Consider the following 24,035-nt stretch of genomic DNA (forward strand, 5'->3'; position numbering starts at 1 on the left):
CATTGTTGCAGCCACTGTTTATTTTGAGTGCCTTCCAACTGAGGGGCTCATCTTCCACCACAATATCAGGTAATGTTCCTTGTTATCTTACAGTTACATTTGGAAGTAGATTGCCAGGGTTTTCTTTCTAGTCCGTCTTAGTCTGGAAGCTCTGCTGAAACCTGTGCACCATGGGTGACCCTGCTGGTATTTGAAATACTGGTGGCATAGCCTCCAGCATCATAGCAACATAGAAGCCAAGAGAGTATGATAAACTGACAAACAGATGATGGATAGGATGTTAGCTGCTATTATTATTAACACAGTCCTTCAAAATTTAGCTCAAGCTTCACCTTTACTATGAAGTTTTCTCTTACCTCCGCATCTCTCAGGCTGAGTGAACTGCTTCCTTATACTGTGCACTTCATTCTTTATTACCCTTTTGATATGATTTTCTTATCATTTATGTGGGGCATAGTTTGCTATAATGTTGCTGGGCAATGAAGTATGGAAAAATAGGCATGGTAATGGTTCAAGGAGCTTCATAACTCGTATTTTATGGGTCTCCTGGAAAGTGTGGTTAGATTATGATTGTTAATGATAAATGAATAAATGGGATTTTATTTAACTCTCTGGCTTTTAGCTATGAATAATTCATTACCGTTAAGTCAATTCTGACTCATAGCAACCATAAGGGACAGAGTAAAACTGCCGCATAAGATTCCCCAGGAGCGGCTGGTGGATTCAAACTGCCAATCTTTTTGTTAGCAGCCAAGCTCTTAGCCACTGTGCCACCAGGGCTCTGCTTTTAGCTATGGACCGGGCAGTGTTCCATTCTGTTGTACATAGGGTTGCTATGAGTCGGAACCAACTAGGTGGCTAACAACAACAAGCTAACAGATAATGAGTGCTTCTGATATGTCAGGCGTGGCACTTACCATTGTACTTATTCTTTACCTCGACCAAATGTGGTAGGTATTCTTATCATTCCTATTTTACATGTTAAAAAAGAAACTGAGAACCTAGTATTAGACCATCTACTACCAAAACCTGACCTCTTAACTCGAGAACTTCCTGCTCTGATTTATAAGGTCTCTTTAGCCTCTGGTGTTGTGTAGTGTGTAAAGGTATTTAATAAGTTTTCTTTACTAATGACGTTGCAGGTACTCCTTCCAAGATGAGGAAGACATGTTCATGGTGGTGGACCTCTTGCTGGGTGGGGACCTGCGTTATCACCTGCAGCAGAACGTTCACTTCCAGGAAGACACTGTGAAGCTCTTCATCTGTGAGCTAGCCATGGCCCTGGACTACCTGCAGAGCCAGCGCATCATTCACAGGTCAGTCGGGTCACCCAAGACACAGCCTTGAAATGAATGCACACAACCTGTTAAGTTCAACAAGTCATTGTTGAACTTGGCAGGTAATCCTCGTTTCATTCTTACAACGGCCCTTCAAGATAGGTTTATTGTCCCCATTTTGCAGATTAGAAAGCAATAACGACCGCTGGGCACATAGATGGTAAATGACAAACTAGGATCAATAAACATTGGTGCTATATTATGAGTAAGCCTAGACAAGGAGGAGAAAAAGGTGACATGTAGAGACATAATACATATTAATGAATTAATTGAAGCAGAACTGGAGGAGCAACAAGGAAGGAAGGAAACAGAAAGAGGAGAAAGATAATTTTTTTGGAGAGAGTATTTGGGTGCTTCTAACATCTGTCTGACATCCACCATGTACTGAGTTCATCCTCTGTGCACTGCAAATAGAAGTCAGCAAGAACAATGTGTTCCCCACACTTGGGGCATTCGTAGTAAATAAAGACACAAATAACACAAGCAGCTACAAGACCATGCAGACAGTAGAGAGGATAACACAACACATTTGTAAAATTTGCAGTTTTAATGATGATTTCCAGTATAATAGCTCATTTGATCTCTATAATAATGTATAAGTGATCAGAGCAGGTATGGTTAGTCCAGTATTCATTATGAGAAAAATGTGAATCAGAGACATCAAATACCATCCAGGTGTATTTAGGTAATCAAATTTTGAACCTAATCGCCATCATGAATTACACATATGAATTATATGTATCATTTAATGACACACCATTAAATGGAAAATCAACACCTGTGACTCTGTCTCTGTCGTCCCTCATTTTCAAAGAATTAGCTGAGAAGTTTTTAATCACAATTATGTCTCATGTAGTAAAAAATTGGTTACAATATTTGACCTCCATCAGTTGAAATTTATCTGGATTAGAGATAAATTACAGAGCCTGTGAATGAAGATGTAACATCACAGTTTATAATTTTTTATGCAGCAAGCCAAACAAGGACCAATCCCCCCTTTTTGTGGGGGGGGGGGGATTGGATTTTAGCCCTGTACACTTACATAGTTGTTATTTAATTTCCTGTCTTCAGGAGGGCTATTTGTATTGGAAATGATCTCTTCAGTCAACAGATAAATGGAAAGCGGACCAGTTAACATGTAGAATCTCGGAAGTGAATTTACACACCTGGTGTTCTGTCAATAACTGAAAATTCCATTCACAGGCAGTGTTTCCCCTGTACTGGCTTTCTAATCCCTCTTGGTTCTTTCTGAGGAGAAGCTCTTCATAGGTATAGTTTGTGGAATCTCTCTCAGAGCCTTCATGCTTACTCATCCTCTCAAACATTGCTAATCCCAACCTATTACTTTGGTTGCTTACATCACAGATATTAGAAAAGAGACAGTTACTATGAGAAGCCAACAGGGCCTAAGAGTACCTTTTCACACTTTCTCCTTTCACTGTTTACATTTGGGCCCTGTGTCTCTTTCCTCTGGGCTCCATTTTCTCTGTCATCACAAGTCAGGATGTTCTGAGCATTTTTACCATGTGCGTAGAACAGGGTTCCCAGAGGAATTTAGAGGGAAACAAAAAACCAACAACCTTCATACAATTTTTATCCTCAAGGAGCTTACTAATACCAACTATCGTTTTTCCTGTCCTTCTGTCCCTTACTCTTTATAGTTCTCATCATCTCAGGATGAACGAAATTTTGCCACTTAAAGCAGGAACTAAAGATTAATATTCTTTCCCTGTGCTTTATACATCCACAATTATTACTCAGCTCCCATCTTCAGAAGGACCCATTTGTACTGAAATATCCCCTCATCATGGCAAATGAATGAAAGGCAAACATAGGGACATTTTGAGTGCAATATTTCCTTGGAAACTCTATGGGGAAGTTCTACTCCATCCTATAGGGTGGCTATGAGTTGGAATAGACTCGAGGGCACTGAGTTTTTTATTAAAATGGGGTGACATCATCCTGGAGTGAAAAAACACTTCAGCTGTAATAATATCGCCTGTCTTCTCTACCCCACCTACCCACGTGTTACATTTTACAGCCTGTCATAGTCCCTTATACCTGGCCTTTGCAGTTTTGGGTGTGCAGTTACTTAATTCACGTCTGTCTCCTCTACTATATTGTAAACTCTGTTAGAGCCATCTGAATATCGTTTTTCAAAAATATAACCAGTGTCTGATGAAAAGGTATGAATGAATGGAAACTGCCTGAACCAAATGAAGGACTGATTGACTAGAGGCCCAGGCTTACAAAGAGGAGAGACAAAATAAAATATAAGCCATTAAAGCCAAGCAAGTTCAGATCTACCTTGGTCTTTTGATGATTTGCGGTAAACATATAATTTGTCACCCAAATCAGGGTACTCGTGAGAGCTAAATGAGGCACTATTAGTAATTATGCTGGGAAAACAGCAAAGCCCATAAAAGGCACTCAAGACATATATCAGCATCATCAAGGCCATCATAAGTGTGACCAAATAGATCTTTTATTTCTGACAATGCTCTGATAACCAGAACTATCTGCACTCAGGGTAACCAGTAAACAGTTGCTGTCAAGTTGATACCTACTCATAGTGACCCCATGTTTGTCAGAGTAGAACTGTGCTCCACGGGATTTTCAATGGCTGAGTTTTCAGAAGTAGATCAGCAGGCCTTTATTCCAAGACCCTCTGAGTAGACTCAAACCTCCTATCTTTCGGTTAGCAGCTGAGTGAATTTCCTGTTTGTAGCACCCAGAGACTCTCCCCTCAGAGTACCAGATACCTAACTGCAGTGTTATCAATTTGAAGTGGTATCAAATGGCTTAAAAATCATGTATATGTGTAGAATAAGGAATTTAAATAATAATGGTGGCACGCTGAAGCTGAGACTCGTGAGTAGAATTAAAAGCACAAAGACCAATACAGAAGAGATACAGGCTTCTGAGTATTGCAAGTCTCTTTAAAATTTCTTCCTTCAAAAAAATTAGCACTGATTTCATTGAATCTAAGATGATAAGACAAACAAAACAACCCATTATCTATTTAGACAACCCTATGGATTGGATTGTAAGACACACCCTGAGTCCCAAGTTATTAAAGAGTGAATGGAAAAAATATTGATGAAATCCAAAAGACTCTCCAGATAAGGAGAGACCATCTTCATAAAACAGCAGATATAATATAAGCTACTGCTTAACCTTCAGATTAAAAACTACATTTTGCCTCTGGACATGATAGAAGATTCAAAATAATCCACAAGCAGTCAGTAGGAGAAGTAGGCTGCCATTTACTGAGCGCTTCCTGGGTGCTAAACCCTTGATGTGAATTACTTCACTTAATCTTCCCACAACCTTAGGAGGTTGATGGTGTTACTGTCCCCATTTTACAGTTGAGGGAACTCTGCTACAGAAAGTTCAACTAACTTGCCCAAGGTCACACATCTAGCAAGTAGGTAAGGCATCACTTTAAAGAAATTCAGAGCCCATCAGCACTCCCCAAAGCCCCTGGACAGTGCAAATACTTAGGCGTCGGCTACTAACCAAAAAGTTGGCAGTTCAAATTCACCCAGAGGCACCTCAAAAGAAAGGCCTGGTGATCTGCTTCTGAAAAATTAAGCCATTGAAAACCCCATGGGTGCAGTTCTACTCTGAAACACATGAGGTTGCCATGAGTCGGAGTCAACCTGAAGGCAACTGGTTTAAGAACTCACTGCCTGATGGTGCTTAGCACCGTTGTAGGCCTCGAAGAGGGCTTGTTTGGTAGAAGGATAAGGTGTGGTCATCTGCATCCAGTCACCCAGGGTTGGTTGCACAGGCCAAGATGATGCATGTGGCAGCAACAGGTGAAAGAACAGCATAAAACTGGAAGCCAAATTTTATGGGAAAAACTGGAGGACTTCACAGAAGATGGTTTGGGGTAGCAAAACAAAGAATCATGAGAATGTAGAGGGTTTAAAGAGATTTTAATTGTCAAAGCAGAAAGGAAGTCTAGTCCAGGTAAGGAGAGCTAACTGAATGAAATTACTCATTTGTCTCCCTGTGGTAACATTGAATGGTCTCTGTTTTTTTTTTTTTTTTCACACTTGCAGACCTCCTGCCTGCAATGTCTAGCTTATTTTTTAAAACACTATGGGTCCTGTTTCTGCTATGAATTCCAAGTGAAACATAAATGGACTTTTGTTTTGTTTTCTTCATGTATTGTTTTACTATTCACAGTCTTGTTTTTTTTTTTTATAGGTTCCTAATTATGTTTTTTTTTTTTAATTATGTAGAATATTTGGCAATTATTTTCAGTTTCAGAATCCTTTCTTTCTCTAGTCCCTGTGAGGGATACAGGGTTGCATAACACTCACTCATTTTGAATTGTACACCTAGACAATTTTCTGATTAGTCAAGAAGCCAAAGTTTTGTGTGTGCATGTGTGTGTGCATGTCTGTGTGTGTGTGTGTGTGTGTGTGTGTGTGTAAAGCTTGAAAAACAGCTTTAGCTCCCAAGTTATGGCCAGTTTCTACTTTGAAATTCCCTTATGCTTACTTTAGATCAGTTAATGAGGATTTTAAAATGTTAACAAAATGGCCGTTTTCTTTTACTAAAAAAAAAGAAGAAGAAGAAAAAACTAATTACAGTCATTACTATGGGGATAGTACTCTTTGATTTGCTGATAGTCTTTCCAAAGAATGTTCTGATGGAAACTAATTACTACACTCCAAAGACAAATTTGTATTCGTTCCCATGTCATATGTTAAAGGAGACTGAATTACTAATTTGAGCTAATGGGATAAATCTCATGTTGTTGTTGTTAGGTGTCCTCCATTCGGTTCCAACTCATAGTGCCACTATGTATAACAAATTGAAACACTGCCCAGTCCTGCCCATCCTCTCAGTCTTTGCTGTGTTTGAGCCCATTGTTGCAGCCACTGTGTCAGTCTATTTCATTGGAGGTCTTCCTCTTTTTTGCTGACCCTCTACCTTATCAAGCTTGATGTCCTTCTCCAGGGACTGGTCCCTCCTGATAAATTGTTCAAGGTATTAAAATGAAGTCTTGCCAGCCTCACTTCCAAGGAGCACTCTGGTTGTACTTCTGGCAGTCCACAGTATAGTCAATATTCTTCACCAACACCATAATTAAAAAACATCAATTCTTCTTTGGTCTTCCTTATTTATCATTTCCTTATTGCACATACAATAAGAGCTGTGCTAATCAGCATTTTGCACACACGGTGAAATTTTATACTCAACAGTCCTATGATTAGGTTAAGTAACTTGACTAACATCACATAGTTAGTATATGGGCACCAGACTCAAACCTAGGATTATCTGATTCGAAGGCCCTACTCTTAATAAGGCACCCTTAGTTTCACTCTTATGAAAATAATAGACATCCTTAAGATCAGACGAGCTATTTAGTGCTGTTTACCCAATAGCAAGTGGGGGCAGTAGTGGTTCAGTGGTAGAATTCTTGCCTTCCGTGCAAGAGACCAGGGTTCAGTTCCTGGCCAGTGTACCTCAGGCACAGCCACCACCCATCTGTCAGCCAGTGAAAACCCTATGGATCACAACATTCCATTGTGAATAGGATCACCCTGAGTCAGGAGTCAACTCAATGACAGCTAACAACAATGACCCAATAGCAACAAACTTTATTTTAGATACAGGTTTTTGTTGGTAGATTTTTATACTTTTACTGCCTCTTTCTTAGCTGTCAAGCATTCACTCTTCACTTCTCTTGTGGGTGCTACTCAGAGCAGGTGCTGTCTTCACTCCTGATATGCTGCTTCCAATATATTATAGGATGGGATATAAAATAACAAAACCCATTATAACTGTTTGTAAAATTATAATAATTAGGGATAAGTGAGGACCCAGGAGGATATACATTAAGTCAAGTCCATTAGCTTCAGTCTATGGTAACCTATTATACGCTTCTTGGAGACTGTTTACTTTTTTATTTCAGGCATGGCAAAATATTTCAGATATCTGTGGCTTTTTAATATCATTTCTCTGGACCAAGGTGTCTTGTTTTGCTTTTAAATATTTGTAAAGGAAGTTTAATCGCTTCCAGTTTACCAAAGCAGGCATTGTCCAGTATGAGAAAATTAGAAGCCTAAAAATAATTATCAATTATCTGATGACTTATATTTGGTATGCTCCTCTTGATGCTGGCTTTCTCTCTTTCGGTGAGTAATAATATTTTGTGATTATTGTAGTGGTGGAGAAAAGATTTTGTTTCAAGCAACCATTTTCTGTGGGGTGGTTAAGAAAATGCCCTTCTTTTGTTTTATTTTCTTATTTTGTTTTGGTAAATCTTCTCATTATTGGCTCACAAGCCATTGCCAGTGTTCTCTTTTTCTAACTCCCATAGCAGAAGGGCCACTTGAGCCTCAAAAACAAAATGGTAGTGCAGTAATGAGGGTATTAGGTTGATGTGTTCTACTCAGCACCTGCTCCCAAGCTACCAAATAATGAATGAGCATGAATTACACATTGTGAAAACAGGAGAATCTGCCTTCTTTCTATTATGCATCAGGCAATTTCAAAAGGAGCTTTGAAACTGTGCTTCCCACACAAGGGCACCCATTCGTGAAAGCCCAGGTGAAAAAGGCAAAGAACTGCTTGTTTACAGGTTAACATTTAACCAGCCTGAGCTGAGCTTTTAATCATTTCTTTAAGGTTAAGAGTTTAATTAATATGCAACCTATGACTTTGTCCAAATTAAATTTTGCTTTTCCTAGGATACAATTTAATACAAAGATTAAGCTTCATTCTTTCCGTTTTAGTAATTTAGTGCATAGTTTTAATCACTCAGATGCTAGCACCTAGCTCTTTTTTTTTTTTATTGTGGTGAAAATATATGCAACAAAGCATATGCCAATTCAACAATTTCTACATGTATAATCCAGTGACATTGATTACCTCCTTCAAGTTTCACAACCATTCTCTGTAACTTTTTTCCCAAATTATTCTACCACCATTAACATAAACTCAGTGGCCCCTAAGCAAAAATTTTTCCTCTCCTCTACCCCCCCACCTCTGGTAACCATTAATAGTCTTTGATTTCTATAACAAAACAAAACAAAACAAAAAAAACGTTGCTGTCAAGTCAATTCTGACTCATAGCAACTCTACAGGACAGAGTAGAACTGTCCCATAGGGTTTCCAAGTCTATAGTCTTTACAGGGAGCTCTGGTGGTGCAGTGTTTAAGAGCTTGGCTGCTATCCACAAGGTTGGCAGTTCGAATCTACCAGCCACTCCCTGGAAGCCCTATGGGGCAATTCTACTCTGTCCTGTAGAGTTACTGAGTCATAATCAACTCGACAACAATGGGTTTGGTTTTCTGGTTTGACTCTTTACAGAAGCAGACTGCCACATCTTTCTCCCTTGGAGCACCTGGTGGGTTCCAACCGCTAACCTTTTGGTTAGCAGCCAAGTGCTTTAACCATTGCGCCACCAGGGTTCCTTTCATTTCTGTATATTTGCTTATTTTATATAAGTGAAATTTGTCCTTTTGAAACTAACTTATTTTGCTCAGTATGATGGCAGGTACATAGTTCTTAAATAGAGCTTTGAAGAAAAAATAGTTTCTGTCCTCTGAGCACTTACAATTTGGTTAAGGAGATAGATAATAAACAAGTAAGAAAATATATAAGTAACTATATTAGTTATAAATTGTGTTTAATGTTTTAAGGGAAATAAACAAGGACCTAAGAAGGACCATACAGGTTTGGGGCGGAGGCTACTTTAGCATGGTGTACGCAGAAACCTGGCCAAGTAAGTAGCAATTGAGATAAGGCTTGGAGGACAAGTGGCTCTGTGGTGGAAATTTGTGATGCTCTAAGGAATCGACTTGAGGGCACTGGTGTTTCTGGGAAGGTGGAAGCTCATTATGTTCTGAAGCAGAACAGAGGTCTCCATGGTTGGAACATGTGAGAAATGGGCAGAGTGGTCTAACACCTGTTGAGAGAGGTGAGCCAAGTCACACCATCTTACCATGTTCAAGCAAATATGCTAGCTCAACCTTGTATTATTACTATTATTACTGCTCGTATCATTCCTTGTATTGTTTCTTATTTGTGCTTTAGTGAAAATACAGAGTCAGTGAGAAAGTGGCACATATTTGGATCTGTTATCAGTTTGGAAATAAGGGTACCGAGTTCACCATGGGTGAACAGAGAATACCATGGGTGGTGTGAGTGGTAGGTGAATGTGGATGGAAATGGTAGAGAATGGTCTCCATTAGCGTTCTATTTAATAGCAAAGTCACAGGATGCCACAGGAGTCACTCAACATTGAGGCAAGAAAGAACCATGCATGATTACCATTCCAGCCTGCTCACTGTATACATAAGAGGTTGATATACTTTTTCTGTAAAAGTCTAGATAGTAAATATTTTAGATTTTGCAAGTCATATGATGCCTTTTGCAACTAATCAAATCTGCTATTAGAGAGGGAAAACAGCCATAGACAATATACGAACAAATGAGCATGACTATAGGGTTGCTATGAATTGGAATCAGCTTGAGGGTGCACAACAACAACATGTTCCAATAAGGAGTCCCAGGATGGTAAAAACTGTTAACACACTTGTTTGCTAACTGAAAGATTGGAGGCTCGAGCCCACCCAGAGTCACCTCAGAGAAAAGGCCTGGCCATCTACTTTGGAAAAATCAAACATTGAAAACTGTGTGGAGGACTGTTCTTCTCTGACACACACAGGGTCACCATGAGTCAGAGCGACTAGGCAGTGACTGGTTATACTAGTTGGCGTTCCAATAAAAGTTTATTTATGGACACTGATATTTGAATTTCACATATTTTTCATCTGTCACGAAAAAGTGTTCTTCTTTTGATTGTTTTCATCTATTTTAAAATGTAAAACAATTCTGAGCTCAAGGGCAATACAAACACAGGCTATGGACTAAGTTTGGCCCAAGGGCTGTAGTTTGTTAATCCTGGTATAGATGACAAAATAGAGGCTGAAAGAAGTAAGTGATATACCCACAGTCACAAAGTAAATCAGAGCCAGGGGTTGGACAAGAGTCCATGAGTTCTAGCTATAAGACTGGTTCTTTTTTTTTTTTTTTAAAAAAACTGGCATCTTTTTCAGTGATGATAAAAGTCATTTATAATATAAAGGTACTTACGTAGTACTTTATATGATTAAAATAAATAAAAATAGTACAAGTTTATTTTAGAAAATTTTGGAAAATATAGAAAAGTATAAAAAAAAATAGCAGGGAATAAAAACCCAGTGGTAATCCATTTGGCTTTCTTTTACTCTTACTTGGTTGTGCTTTATATTTTTACAGAATTATCACTATACATACCAGTTGCCATCAAGTCAATTCTGATTTATGGCAACCACACGTATGTCAGAGCAGAACTGTGTTCCATAGGGTTTTCCATGGCTTATTTTTTTGGCAGTAGATTACCAGGCCTTTCTCCTGAGTTGTATCTGGGTGGACTCAAACAGCCAGCCTTTTGGTTAGCAGGTAAGGGCATTAACTGTACCACCCACGTTCTCTTCCTCATAAGATAATAAATCTTTATTGTTTAAACCAGTGTGAACTAGGTGTTTCATTACTTTTGAGACTGCAACATGTTTTGTAATATAACTCTGAGACTCAGTCCCTCTTTTGTGAATTGGAGATAGTAATAGTATCTACTTTATATAGTTGTTTGGAGGATTTAATGAAACGATGCAGGTAAAACTCTTGGCACAACATCTGGCACATAATACTTGCTCAACTAACTTTCAGATAACATTGAACAAATAATTAGGTTTCGAGATGCTAAGTAATTTGCCCAAGGTTGCCTCTCCAGTAAGTGACAGAGGCATTTTATAACTCTAATGACCTTTATTGCTTTTGACAAACACCATGCAAATAACTCACTGTGGGCATGTGAACATCACAGTGGACAACTGCATGACAGGACTGAGTATGTAAAATATTTTTATAATACAATATGTACTATTTTATATATATACACCAATGTACTGGTCTTAGTTTCTTTGAGCTGCCCCATGCCCATCTCTCTCCTTGTTGGAAGGATTGTGGAAGAAATTCTGACTTCAGATGAAGATAGGACTTGTTGACCTCTGTATTAATCTTCATCCCTAATGGCCTATGGTTTTGTAGAAATGGTTTTTTAATGGCCCATGATTGTTCTTTTTTAACTGTCTGGAAACTCTATGGGGCAATTCTACTCTGTCCTATAGGGTCACAATGAGTCGCAGTTGGCTTGATGGCAATGGGCTTGGTTTGGTTTAGTACAAAGAAGATAATTGAAGGCAAATGGATGTAACATATTACTATTAATTAAGAGCTGTACTTATTAAACATTTACTATGTTCTAGACACTGTGAATACATTAGAATTTATCCTCACTACCGTATGGCGAAACCAGGATTTGAACACAGGCTGTGCAAATCCAGAACCCTACTCTAAAGCTGGCAGAAGTCATAGCAGTGGGACTCCAGATAGATAAATAATTGGCCATGAAGTCTAAAAGTGAGCGGAAGAAAGCACCAGAGACCTGATGTCAGAGACAACAACCTCGTAGGAAGAAAGATGTGATAATCAGCTTCCATAAAGATTTATAGACTTGGAAACCCTGTGGGGTAGTTCTATTCTGTTCTATAGGATTGCTATGAGTTGGAATCAACTCAATGACAGTGGGTTTTGGTTTTTAGTGGGGGTTAAAGGAAATAATTCATGTAATATACCTATCACAGTTTCTAGCACATAGTTCATAATCAATGTTGGCCCTACTATAAGCTTGAACTCCTTTTACGATAATAAAGCAAAACATCTTAGGGTGTACGCTAGGTGGTTTTATTCTGTGACTTTTTTCTGCCAGGCACAGTAGTCCTCTCATCTCTGGGACTTCCACAGGCTAATGGGTTCACAGTCTGCTCTGGAAAGACGGAGATATTCCTTTCTGCTTTCTTTTGTTTATTCTCTTGCTGCCAGGAGGAGTTAATTAGTTTCATTTTCAAGTAGTAAGTTTATTTTTCTTACTGCTAGAGAAGGTACCTACTTTCAGCTCTGGAGCTGAAATAGAGCAAACTACTTTTCACTTCTAATTGAATACTCCTCTTCTCTCCTTTATTAAAAAAAAAAAAAAATTCCAGAAGCCCTCTCGTGGCACTTTGTCTGTTATCATCAGCATACCAGGGTTGATCTTGTTCTCTTTTGGTTCCTCCTAATTTGTAGATCTCTTGCTTATCCCGTAATGGTACATCTCTTCATTTAAACCCAGCTGGTGTTGGTTGAGTAGAAGACCCAGGAGACTGGGGTTCCATCTGGTCACTGCTGCTGTGTGATTTGGTTGGGGTCCCTAATACTCTGGATCTTTGTTTCCTCAGCTGTAGAATGCATAACTGGGACCCAGGTTTCAATCTGTGAATCTGAATCAAAGGTAATAACGGTAAAAAATGAGCACTGACTAAAACAGAAGTGTTACGGGGAAAGCTCTATCACCTCAACATGCTGCCTCCAAAGCTTGCAAGATAGTTAAATATCTGAAGTTACTGGGATTATGGTATATGGCTATACTTCTCACACTGGGGTGTCTATACTGTTGGATGTGAATAACATCAAGGATAAGCATGATTCACTTTCTGAGAACAACAGATTTACTCCACTTTACTTTTATATTAAAAGAGACATGGATATATTAGAGTAGGGTACAAAATACGTATGACTTTCAAATATACGATAGGAAATGATGGAAAACTGTTAAACTTGCTGTAGGCCAATTTGGACCATACCTGAGTATGTGAGGATGTCCTTCTTTCTCCTTAGGGGAACTAAGATAAAAATATTAGAGAAGGATGTACCAAGCAATCAAACTTTGGGTGTAATCCCAGCTCTGACGGTTGCTTAAAATCTTGGACAAGTAATTTAAACTCTTTGAGCTACCTCTTTTTTATTTGCAAAAATGGGTATAATAGTATGGTATTACATGCCATACTAAGTAGGGTATTAGAGATCTGTTGTGAAGAATAAAAGATATCCATATAAAGTGCCTGCCCTGTGCTTGCCACAGCATAGACAGTAAATGGGAGCTATAAGCATTCTCATTACTCTTGTGAAGTATGGCAGTTTAGAATTTTTGGTGACTCTTCTCAAGGCCACCTGCTGTGTCCGTGGCAAGAACCACTAATCAATCTTGGTACTCTTTCCCTTTGAACCTGAACACGGAGGCCCTTCCAGCCAACACAGGCAGCTACTACCAATTAGAAACAGTTGGTCCAGAAGTTGGAAACTAGTTGCCATCCTACTTAAGATGGGCAGCAGAGTGAGTCACTGAAAAGAGCATGAAATTTAAATCTCATCTCTGCCCTTTAAGAGCTGTGTGATTGTGGGCAAGTTAGTGCCCCTAAGTCTCTGTTTCTTTATTGGTAAAACGTGGATACTACTACTTTCCTTTGATATCCAAATAATGAATGAATGACAAGAACTGGCTTTCATGGAGGCTTCTTTGGAACAAGGCTTGAGTGAAGCTCAGAGGGTCAGGGTTCAAAGGTGTTCTAAACTTCAGCGGTCAGGCGGTCTCTTTACCACACTCTTCACTTTCATGTGCTTGTCCAGGCTCTGGGACAACATCTGTGTCACATTTTAAGATTTTGAGATAGTTCATGGCACTGTCTGATTGTGAATCAACAGAAGAAGGTTCTTCCTCATATCATGACTTAACTGTTTAGTCTTTTTTCTTTTCACAAAGCCACCCCTTAACATCTGCTCCCCATCTTCCACCCTGCGATTGCTACCAATGAAACATATTTTTGTTCGGCAAATATCTTGACAGGTCCCTTAGGTTGGGGGAATTGAAGACTAGTGTGATTCTAGAATAGGTATAATAATTTAGCTTTTATTTTGCTGAAAGAACATAGAAGCTGAATTCCTGGGAACAATTGAGGAGAAGTTCAGAGGCCATAGGAGAAGACATGTAAGAGAGGGAAAGAATGGTGAATCTGCTGGTATCTTGAGTGATACTTTGGGGGAAGGAACACATGTTCATAAAGGTGTGCCATGTGGTATTTTCACGAATGTTGGAATCCCTGCCCTTATTGCCTCATGATATTTTGAGTAGAATCTTATGTACTAATACATAATGGAATTGGCTTTGTATATTGGCATGAGGAATGAAAGGCAGTGCTATCCATGAAAAGCCAGTTGTACCTAAAATAAATATGTATAATATACTTTCCCCCTTGGAGCACTGGCAGTCTTTACTACAGCACCTGAAAACCCTCAGCCCCTTTAATTGAGCACCTTGTAAAGCTCAATAACTCATATTCCCTTGAACAAACTGTGATAAATGCCAGAGTTAAGCAAAAGGAGCAACCAGTTGGTAAGAGAGAGATGGAGGACACTTAGTCCATGATAATCCAATCCTGGCAGCTTTTCACTGTGCCTCCTGTTCCGAACTATGTTTTTCTGCTTCTAATCTTCCCCACATCCCCTTCTATACCTTCCTTAACATAGATCTAATTTTATGACCTTTGTATGATGCCCTAATTAATATGATTCCTCTCTCAAGAACTTGGAGGTGACTGAGCCAAAGACAATGTTGTGTGGCAAAGAATTACATCCAAACTGACCTGTCAGAGAGCTGTGGGGTATCGAAGGGGCTGGTTTTGGTTTGGATATGCTGATTTTCCTGTCCTCGGTTCTCACACCCCTCCTATCAGATTGCAGGCAGAGCAGCTTGATTCCAGGGTAGGTGCAGTGAAGGGATGTAATTAGTCTATTAAGCTCTGCTAATGTCTTGTAAAGTCATTCAAGTGAGAACAGCAGATATATCAGTTCCGCCTTGGACCCTGCTGCAGTGAGCGTTATATTCCCACTCTGCTATTTATAGTTCCCACAGTCAGGTCGGATCAGCTGAGTCAGCAGGACATGGCCTTGTGTGTTTCTTCACATCAAAATACAATGAAGAATTTCCACAGAATGTTTTCCTAGAATTGCACTTTTCCATTCCCCAGATTCCATAGCCCCTCCCTGAGATCATAGGCCCAAACTGTGCAGAACCCACTGGTTTACTTCTCTTACTCAAATTCACCTTCATACACTTACTAAACAAGGTCAGCTTTAAAGTTGGCCAACAGTAAATACAGGGTATCTGTCATAGATGGAGGGTTTTGTTGTTGCTGATGCTTTGTTCTGCTTTTGGTCTTTTCCCTACTTAGGTAAAAAACAAAGTACAGGGTTTAGTATTCCAGGAGTTTGAGAAGCCAAGGGACCATGAATCATTCATTTTTCTGACAAATACTTGTTTAAGCACTTGCTTTGTTCTGGATACTTTCATAATCCCAGAGGCTACAGTATCGAACAACAGAGAAGAGATGTCCTTTCTCTCAGAACTTGCATCCTGAATAAGAAAATAAATAAGAAAATATCAGGTGGTGATAGGTGCTATGCTGACAATAAACTGAGGGTGATGAAATAAGGATGGAGTAGGGGGTACTACTCTGGATTAGATTGTCAAGAAAGAACTAAACTAAACCAGCCAGTTACTTGTCAAGTTGATTCCGATCCATGGCAATCCCATTTGTTTCAGAGTAGAACTGTGCTCCATAGAGTTTTTAATGGTTGGTTTTTCAGAAATAAATTGCCCTGTCTTTCTTCTGAGGTGCCTCTGAGTGGATCTGAACTGCCAGACTTTTGGTTAGTAGCCAAGAGTTTAATGGTTTGCATCACTTGGGGACTCCTGACCAGAACTTGGAAGAAATGATATTTCAGCTGAGATTTAAATGGAGGCCGTGTAAAGATCTAGGAGATCAGGGTTGCAGGCAGAGGAGACAGTGTGCACAGGAGATGGAGAAGTTCAGTGTGGCTGGAACATGGTGTGTGACAGGGAGAGACTACTAGTATGAGGTGTAACTCAGGGTGGGCAGGACTGGAGCACAAATAGGCATGTAAAGCCGGGATTAAGGGGTTTAGATTTTATTCCATGTGGGTTTGAGAGCTAATGTAGGGTGTGAGACAGGGAAGATGTGTATAATGAAAATACTGATCTGACTGCTGTGCGGATAATAGAGTATCAGAGACAAGAGGGAAAGCAAGGAGAACAAAAGTCCTATTACCATATTTCAATTGTCAGATGATGGTGGTAGCAGTGGAAATGGTAATTATATTTTAAAAGAAGAGTCATCAAGAGCTACTGAGGCATTGGTGTTATGAGTTGAGAGAAAAAGAAGAATTAAGAACATTTCAAGACTTTCACTTGTATAGTGGAAGAATTATGGTGCCATTTACTGGAACAAGGAATTCTGGAATTGGAGGGTGTTGGTGTGTGTGTGGTGGGGTGGGGGTGGATGGATAGCAAAGGTTCTCTTTAGGACATAAATGTTTGTCATGGCTGTTAGACATACAGATGGAACCATCAAGCAGGCTATTTTATGTACTAATTTGAAGTTACAGGGAGAAGTCAAGTCCGTAGTTATAAATTGGTGTGTATATTTGGTATATATACATAATATTTAAAATGACATGACTAAATGAAACCATTTAAAAGAAATGTAGATGGTATAAGACTGAGCCCTGGATGAAAAACTGTTTGGCAGGTCCTGAAAAAGTTAAACATAGAACTATCATATGACCCAGTGAACCCTCTCCTAGGTATAAACCCATATGAACTGAGAGTAGGAATGCAAACAGAAACCTGTATACCAGTATTCATTGCAACACTATTCACAATAGCCAAAAGGTGGTGATAACTGAAGTGTCCACCAAAAGATGAATGGGTAAACAAAATGTGGTTGTCTTAGTTATCTAGTGCTTCTATAACAGAAATGTCACAAGTAGATGGCTTTAACAAAGAGAAATTTATTTTCTCACAGCCTAGGAGGCTAGAAGTCCAAATTCAGGAAGCCAGCTCCAGGGGAAGACTCTTTCTTTGTCAGCTCTGGGAGAAGGTCCTTGTCATCAATGTTCCCCAGTCAAGGAGCTTCTCAGCACAGAGACCTCAAGTCCAAAGTCTTGCTATTTTCCTGGCTCGTGTTTCTTTGTGGTATGAGGTTCCCATGTCTTTTTGCTTGATTTTCTCTTTTATACCTCAAAAGAGATTGATTTAAGACAACTGAATCTTGTAGATTGAGTCCTGTTTCATTAACATAACTGCTGATAATCTACCTGGTTAATATCACAGAGGTAGGATTTATAACACATAGGAAAATCACATCAGATGACAAAATGGCAGACAATCATACAATACTGGGGATCATGGACTAGCCAAGTTGACACACACTTTGGGGGGACACAATTCAATCCATAACACTACGCTTTGGCCCCCAAAATTCATGCTCTTGCCACATATAGAATATATTCATCCCATCATATCATAGCAAAAGCCTTAAATCAAGTCCAAGTCCGAAATCCAAAAATTCCTCCTTTTCAGTAAAATCTAGAATAAAAATTATCCTTTTCCAAAGTACAATGGTGGAACAGGCACAAACTATATATTTCTATTACAAATGGGAGAAACTGGAGGAAAAGAAGGGATAACAGGCACCAAGCAAGTCAACAAAACACATTACATTAATCTTCAAGGCTTGAAAATAATCCTCTGTTCTCTGAGACTATACAATGGCTCTGCTCTCCAGACTTTGGTGAGTGTCAGCCACAGTCTCCAGATTCTGAGTAAAGGTCCCCTGGTCCTGGGCTTCAGCTTCACCATCCAGGCCTCCTGGGATGGCAACTCTGCTCCCTTGCCTTTGGGTGGCCCCGTTCTCTTAGTCCGTCTGAGTTGAGTGGCTCCTCTACCCTTTGAGACCTCAGAGGTCATGGCTATACTCTTTGAGACTAAGGCAGCTCTGCTTCCTGTGTTCCTTGACTCTTCAGCTTCTGCTTCCTGGTTCCCTGGCCTCTTGGCCCCTCAAGCTTCACTGTCCATGTCTACCCTGCTGGGGCAAATGTTCCAAAGCTCTTTAGCACCACTGATAAGTGCCTGGAGGAACCCTATTCCACAAGTAAACTTCAACCAAAAGGCACTCAGCTTTCTTGCTCAGTGGGTCAGCAAGCCTAACTCCACCAATAAGTGCTTGGAGGCACCCTACTCTGCCAGGAAGCCTCCATGGGTCAGTTCCAGCACTGTCTCACTCCAATCTCCTGGTTCTGCTGCTGCCGGTTCTCTGCTGTTGCTATTTCTCTGCTGTTGCCTCTCACCATTTGTTCCACCACCAGTGTAACAGCTCTCCTCATTTCCTTCTGAGTCCTTACCAGAATGGTCTTTGACATCCATAATTCCACCAACAGTCTCTTCAAGGCAATCTAGGTTTTTGCTATTAGGCAATTTAAAACACTTCCAGCCTCTATCCATTCACAGTTGCAAAACCACTTCCACATTTTACTTATCTGTTAGATCAGCATCCCACTCTCGGTACCAATATCTTAGGCTGGGTTCTCTAGAGAAGTAAAACCAATAAAGCACATAAATATATAGAGAGAGAGATTTATATCAAAGAAATGGCTCACACAGTATTAGAGGCAAGAACAGCGCAAGTTGTGGGTCAGGATAGAGGCTTCTTCTGATTCATGTAGCCATAGCGGCTGGCAAACCCAAGATTGACAGGTCAGAGAGCAGGGCTCTTGCTCACAGGCTGTGAAGATCGATGAATCCCAAGATCAGCAGGCAAGACTGCAGGTAAGCTGCTAGCTCAAGTCCCAAGAACAGAGGTCAGATGAACAGGAGCCAGCTGCAGGATTCAAAGTGAGCAAAAGCCCCTGAGCCTTGCACAATGTCCACTTTTATTTGATGGAGGCCATACACCCAAGGAAACTCCCTTTCAACTGATTGGCTTCTCAAAGCAGATCCCATCACATAGGTGATCACATTATATCAAATCTCATCACGGAAGTGATCACCACATCATACGACTGCGAAACTACATCATAACTGCCAAACCCCTGAGAATCATGGCCCAGCCAAGCTGACACACAACCTTAAGCATCACAGTGGTATATACATCCCATGGAATATTACTCAACCATGAAGAGAAATGAAGTTCTGCTATACACTATGACATAGATGAACCTTGAAAACATTGTACTGAGTGAAAAAGTCAGTCATAAAATGGTAAATAGTGTATGACCCCACTTGTATGAAATAGGTAAATGTATAGAGGCCAAAGCTTATTAGTGGTTACTAGAGGCGGAAGGGAGGGGGAAAGGGAAACTCATTGCTTAGGGGATACTCAGTTTATGTTAATGGTGGCAGGATAATTTGGAAAAGGCTAGTGGTAATGGTTACACAATATGATGAACATAATCAACGTCACTAAATTTTACATGCAAGAATTGTTGAATTGGAAATGTTTGTTATATGTATATTTCACATACACACATACACACAAAAGAGTCTGAGCACTGGATAATACCAACATTTAGAAATTGAACCGAGAAAGATCCAGCAAAGAAGACTAGGGAGAGATCTCTGTGGTAAGAGGAGAACCAGGAGAGTGGGGCTTTTTGTAAGCCACAAGAATAAAGCATGTCAGGAGGGAAGGAGTTATCAACTTGATGAGAAATTAAGCACGATAAATAAAAGCGTGACAATTGCATTTGGCAATCTGGAGGTCATCAACGTACTTGACAAGAGCAATTTCAAGGAGTGAAGGAGATGGAAGCCTGTTTAGTAGCTGGAGAGTAGAATTGCAGTTGCTGTTTCTAATTCCTCACTGTAAAAACAGCTTGGGGCAGTGTCTGACCTTGTCCAACTTTGCATCAACAGCTGAAGGCTGATTCCTATGAGGTGGAGGTCAGACACACCTCCTCTGTCCACCATCTTTACTAATTCCAGCACCAGCTGTCCCTCCCATAGCACTCTCTACTGGGTTCGGTAATTCATTGCAATGGCCACACAGAACTCACAGACCACACTCATGATTATGGGGTTTATTAGGGAAGTAAATAGTCACAGTTCAGGCTCAAGAACTCTCAGGATACAGTTCTTCCATCTGGATAGTCTCTCCCTGGCTACGCCTTTCCCTGGCCCTCAGTCTCTGCCCAAAGGCACTCAAATTTCTCCATGGGCTGGGAAGCCCACCACACCATTTCCTGCTGCCAGGTGTCTGCTGCTGGGTATTTCCTGCTGGTCTCTCCTTCCTTGGTGGTGGTGGGCTCCTCTCTGCTCTGGAATTGGCTCTTTTAAGGCAAAACTGACCAGTCCCCTCCATGGGCCACAATTAATTTATTTGCACAGCCCCAACCAGTCACCTGGGTAAGAGTCACAAGGCCGTGGCTAGAAAGGCCACACACAAAAGTCGTTAATCGCACTGCACTCACCTATCAACAACTCAATCCAGAAGCTTTGTTGTAAAGGAAAGCGGTAAAATGGGCCAGAAAGTGGAGATGGATATGGGTCAAGGGAAGGTATTTCCAAGAGACTCAGTCATTATATATTTTCATTAAAAAAAGGAGGTAGAGGGAGATCATATAAGAAAAGGAAGGTCTACTCACAGAGGGAAACCCATATGAAGGTGAAAGGGAATGGGGTCCATCCGGTAGAAAAGTTGCTGCGGATAGGCTCAGGGATTCTTCATCCAGCATAACTTGAGGGAGGGCAATGAGTATGCTACAAAAATTGGGAGGATGGCAGACTTGGGTCTAGGTAAGTTCACAAATGATAGTTTTCTTATCTTTGTGAAGTAAGGAGGCACAGTCGTCAAGGTGCACTCATGAGTGAGTGGGAGAAGAGAGTATAAGAGGTTTGAGGAATATTCCAGAAGTATGAAGTAGTCATCTTGGAGAAGGCAAGAATCGCAGGATTGCCTGGCATGTTGAGTACTCATTTAAGATAGGTAACCATGAATTTAAGTGAGGACAATCACTATTACTATGTCTTTTTCTCTAGCAAAGCTCAGGGGCTTGACTATAGGCAAGAAAAAGTTGTAGCGTTGGGTTTAACAAATGTTGGGGTTTTATTAGGTGATTACCACTGAGGGGGTGAGGTAATTGAGGATTTTTACAAGGGAATGTTTAACAATGGACTATGGAAGAGACTTGAAGATAGAGCATTGTGATGTATAAAGAAAAAATGACAGGGTCAATATTGGTGGCCTCAGTGTGGTAGATATGTCAGTTGGGAATTGTGTTGGATAGAAGGCCATGCTGGTCCAGGGTAGGCTGTAGTAATGACACAGTCACAATTAAGGAAATGGGAGTGAGTGATTGCGGTGGGATAGATGAAAAGATTATTGGAGGTAAGCCAAGGAACTGAGGCCAAGATATTAAATGGAATGCCCACATAGACTGAAATCACCAAGAATGATAAGCAACAAGTGAGAGGGAATTTATCATTAGCTACCTGCTAATGATATGCAGAAAACCCTGGTTGCACAGTGGTTAAGAGCTATGTCTGCTAACCTAAAGTTCAGCAGTTCGAATCCACCAGGAGCTCCTTGGAAACTCTATGGGGCAGTTCTAGTCTGTCCTATAGGGTCACTATGAGTCAGAATTGACTCAGCGGCAATAGGTTTGTTTGTTTGGGTAATGATGTGCAGGTCATAAGAGATCTACATATATGTTTCAACCAAAGCATGTGTTAATTAGTGGTAAGTGTTGCACTTTTCCAACATCTTTTCATTCATTGGTAAGCTTCTAAGGGGTTCATATTTTAAGATTAGATGGACATTTTTGGATTTTGACAATACCTAGATGATATTTCTAAATGTGACTGCTTCTCAGAGTGTCCAGGGGAACTATTTAGGCGCAGATGCCTGGGCCCATGCACAGAGTCTGATGCTTATGACTGAGCTGGATCAGAGAATCCACATTGTTCAAAGCTCCCCAGTTGCTGCTGAAGCATATCCAGGTTTAGCAACCAATAAGTGAAACTATAGGCATTCCTGGGTGGCAAAAATGGTTAAGCGCTTAGCTACTAACCAAAAGGTTGTCAGTTCAACCGCACCCAGAACTGCCTTGAAAGAAAGTCCTGACCATCCACTTCGGAAAAATCAGCCACTGAAAGCCCTATGCGCAGTTCTACTCTGACGCACATGGGGTCGCCATGAGTCAGAATCCACTCAATGACAACTGGTTTTTGTTTTTTAAGTTAAACCATATTATAGACTGGCATAAAGGAAATAAACATTTTAGAATAATTTTGTTTTCAAGTTCAGTTTTGAGAAGACTAAAAAATAAGGAAATGGCATTAAAATTCAGAACCAGAAAAACTTAACTTGTTCTAGCAGGAATTTTAATATAACACGCTGGTATTTTTCATTTTCTTTCTCCTGGTACATGAATAAGCAAACTTATCGTACTCCAGTTTGTCCCTGTAGTGACTCAGAATTTACCTCATCACATTTTGGAGAAAATGTGGAGTTAGAATCTAAGTGGATATAATTTAATTTTTTTAATCCATTTTTAAAGTATTTTCTTTGAATTTAGGAGTAAACTTGCTCCTTTACCCCTTCATATACTTTTGGCATAACTGTTTATGCATCTTTCTTATCCTCCCTCATTCCTAAGGGGATTGTACCTTACTTAACTTTATATTTCCTATATCTCATCTCAGTGACTTACCAAAGTATGTAAATATTTGATGAATAATTAAATATGAGATTTAAGTAAGAAGTATCAGATTAATTGTTACCTCTCTGATTTATTATTCTTTAAGCTTCAAGGCAGTCCTTGGGAAAAGTAGTGGCTATATTGATGGATGAATTTAACAATAGAAAAACGATGCTCAAGGATTTAATAGAATGCTCAAACACAAACCAAACCCATTGCTGTCGAGTCAATTCTGACTTATAGTGACCCTACAGGACAGAGTAGAACTGCCCCATTGGGTTTCCAAGAAGTACCTGGCAGATTCAAACTGCCAACCTTTTGGTTAGCAGCTATAGCTCTTAACCACTTTGCCACCAGGATAGAATGCTCACGAATGTCAAATTCACAGAAATTCCTTTATCCCAGGAAGCCCATCCTCATGATTTTAGTTCAAGAAATCATTATAATGACCATGCCACACCTAAATCTCTTCCTTTCTGGGCTAGACTCCTCTGGGCCTCCTCCTTGCCTGGTAAACACTAGTGGATACAAATCTGAAGAGGGGGGTAGAGCCCGAGTCCTGATTCACCTCTAGCTTTGAACTGTAGAGAGTGTTTGATGGGATTCCATAGGGCTTTGTTATATACTGTTAGGATTCACTTCTTTGTTGTACTAGAACTTCTCCTGGGTCATTGTGTTAGTCATCTAGTGCTTCCGTAACAGAAATACCACAAGTGGACGGCTTTAACAAAAGGAAATTTATTTCCTCACAGTAAAGTAGGCTAAAAGTCCAAATTCAAGGTGTCAGCTCCAGGGGAAGGCTTTCTCTGTCAGCTCTGGAGGAAGGTCCTTGTTCTCAATCTTCCCAGGGTCAAGGAGCTTCTCAGGCACAGGGATCCCAGGTCCAAAGGACGCACTCTACTCCTGGTGCTGTTTTCTTGGTGGTATGAGGTCCCCAACTCTCTGATTGCTTTCCTTTCCTTTTATCTCTTGAGAGATAAAAGCTGGTGCAGGCCACACCCCAGGGAAACTCCCTTTTGGATCAGGGAGGTGACCTGAGTAATCCTTTTAACCACAGGCAGAGATTATGATTTATAACACATAGGAAAATCACAAAATAGAGGACAACTACACATGGCCTAACCAAGTTGACACATATTTTTGGGGGATGCATTCAATCCATTATAGTCATTTAGTCATTCATTTACTAAGCACCAGGCA

General features: G+C 40.2%; 1 protein-coding gene across 1 annotated transcript in view; it reads left to right on the forward strand.

Moving 5' to 3' along the window:
* STK32A (serine/threonine kinase 32A) overlaps positions 1-24,035 on the forward strand; it is a 154,599-nt gene that overhangs the window by 74,054 nt on the left and 56,510 nt on the right. Inside the window, exon 4 of the mRNA XM_010591589.3 lies at positions 1,143-1,316. Within this exon, the coding sequence (XP_010589891.1) occupies positions 1,143-1,316 (174 nt within the window). The remainder of the gene's footprint in view (positions 1-1,142; positions 1,317-24,035) is intronic.

Source organism: Loxodonta africana, chromosome 2, assembly GCF_030014295.1.
Source record: "Loxodonta africana isolate mLoxAfr1 chromosome 2, mLoxAfr1.hap2, whole genome shotgun sequence".
In the NCBI taxonomy this organism is placed as follows: domain Eukaryota; kingdom Metazoa; phylum Chordata; class Mammalia; order Proboscidea; family Elephantidae; genus Loxodonta; species Loxodonta africana.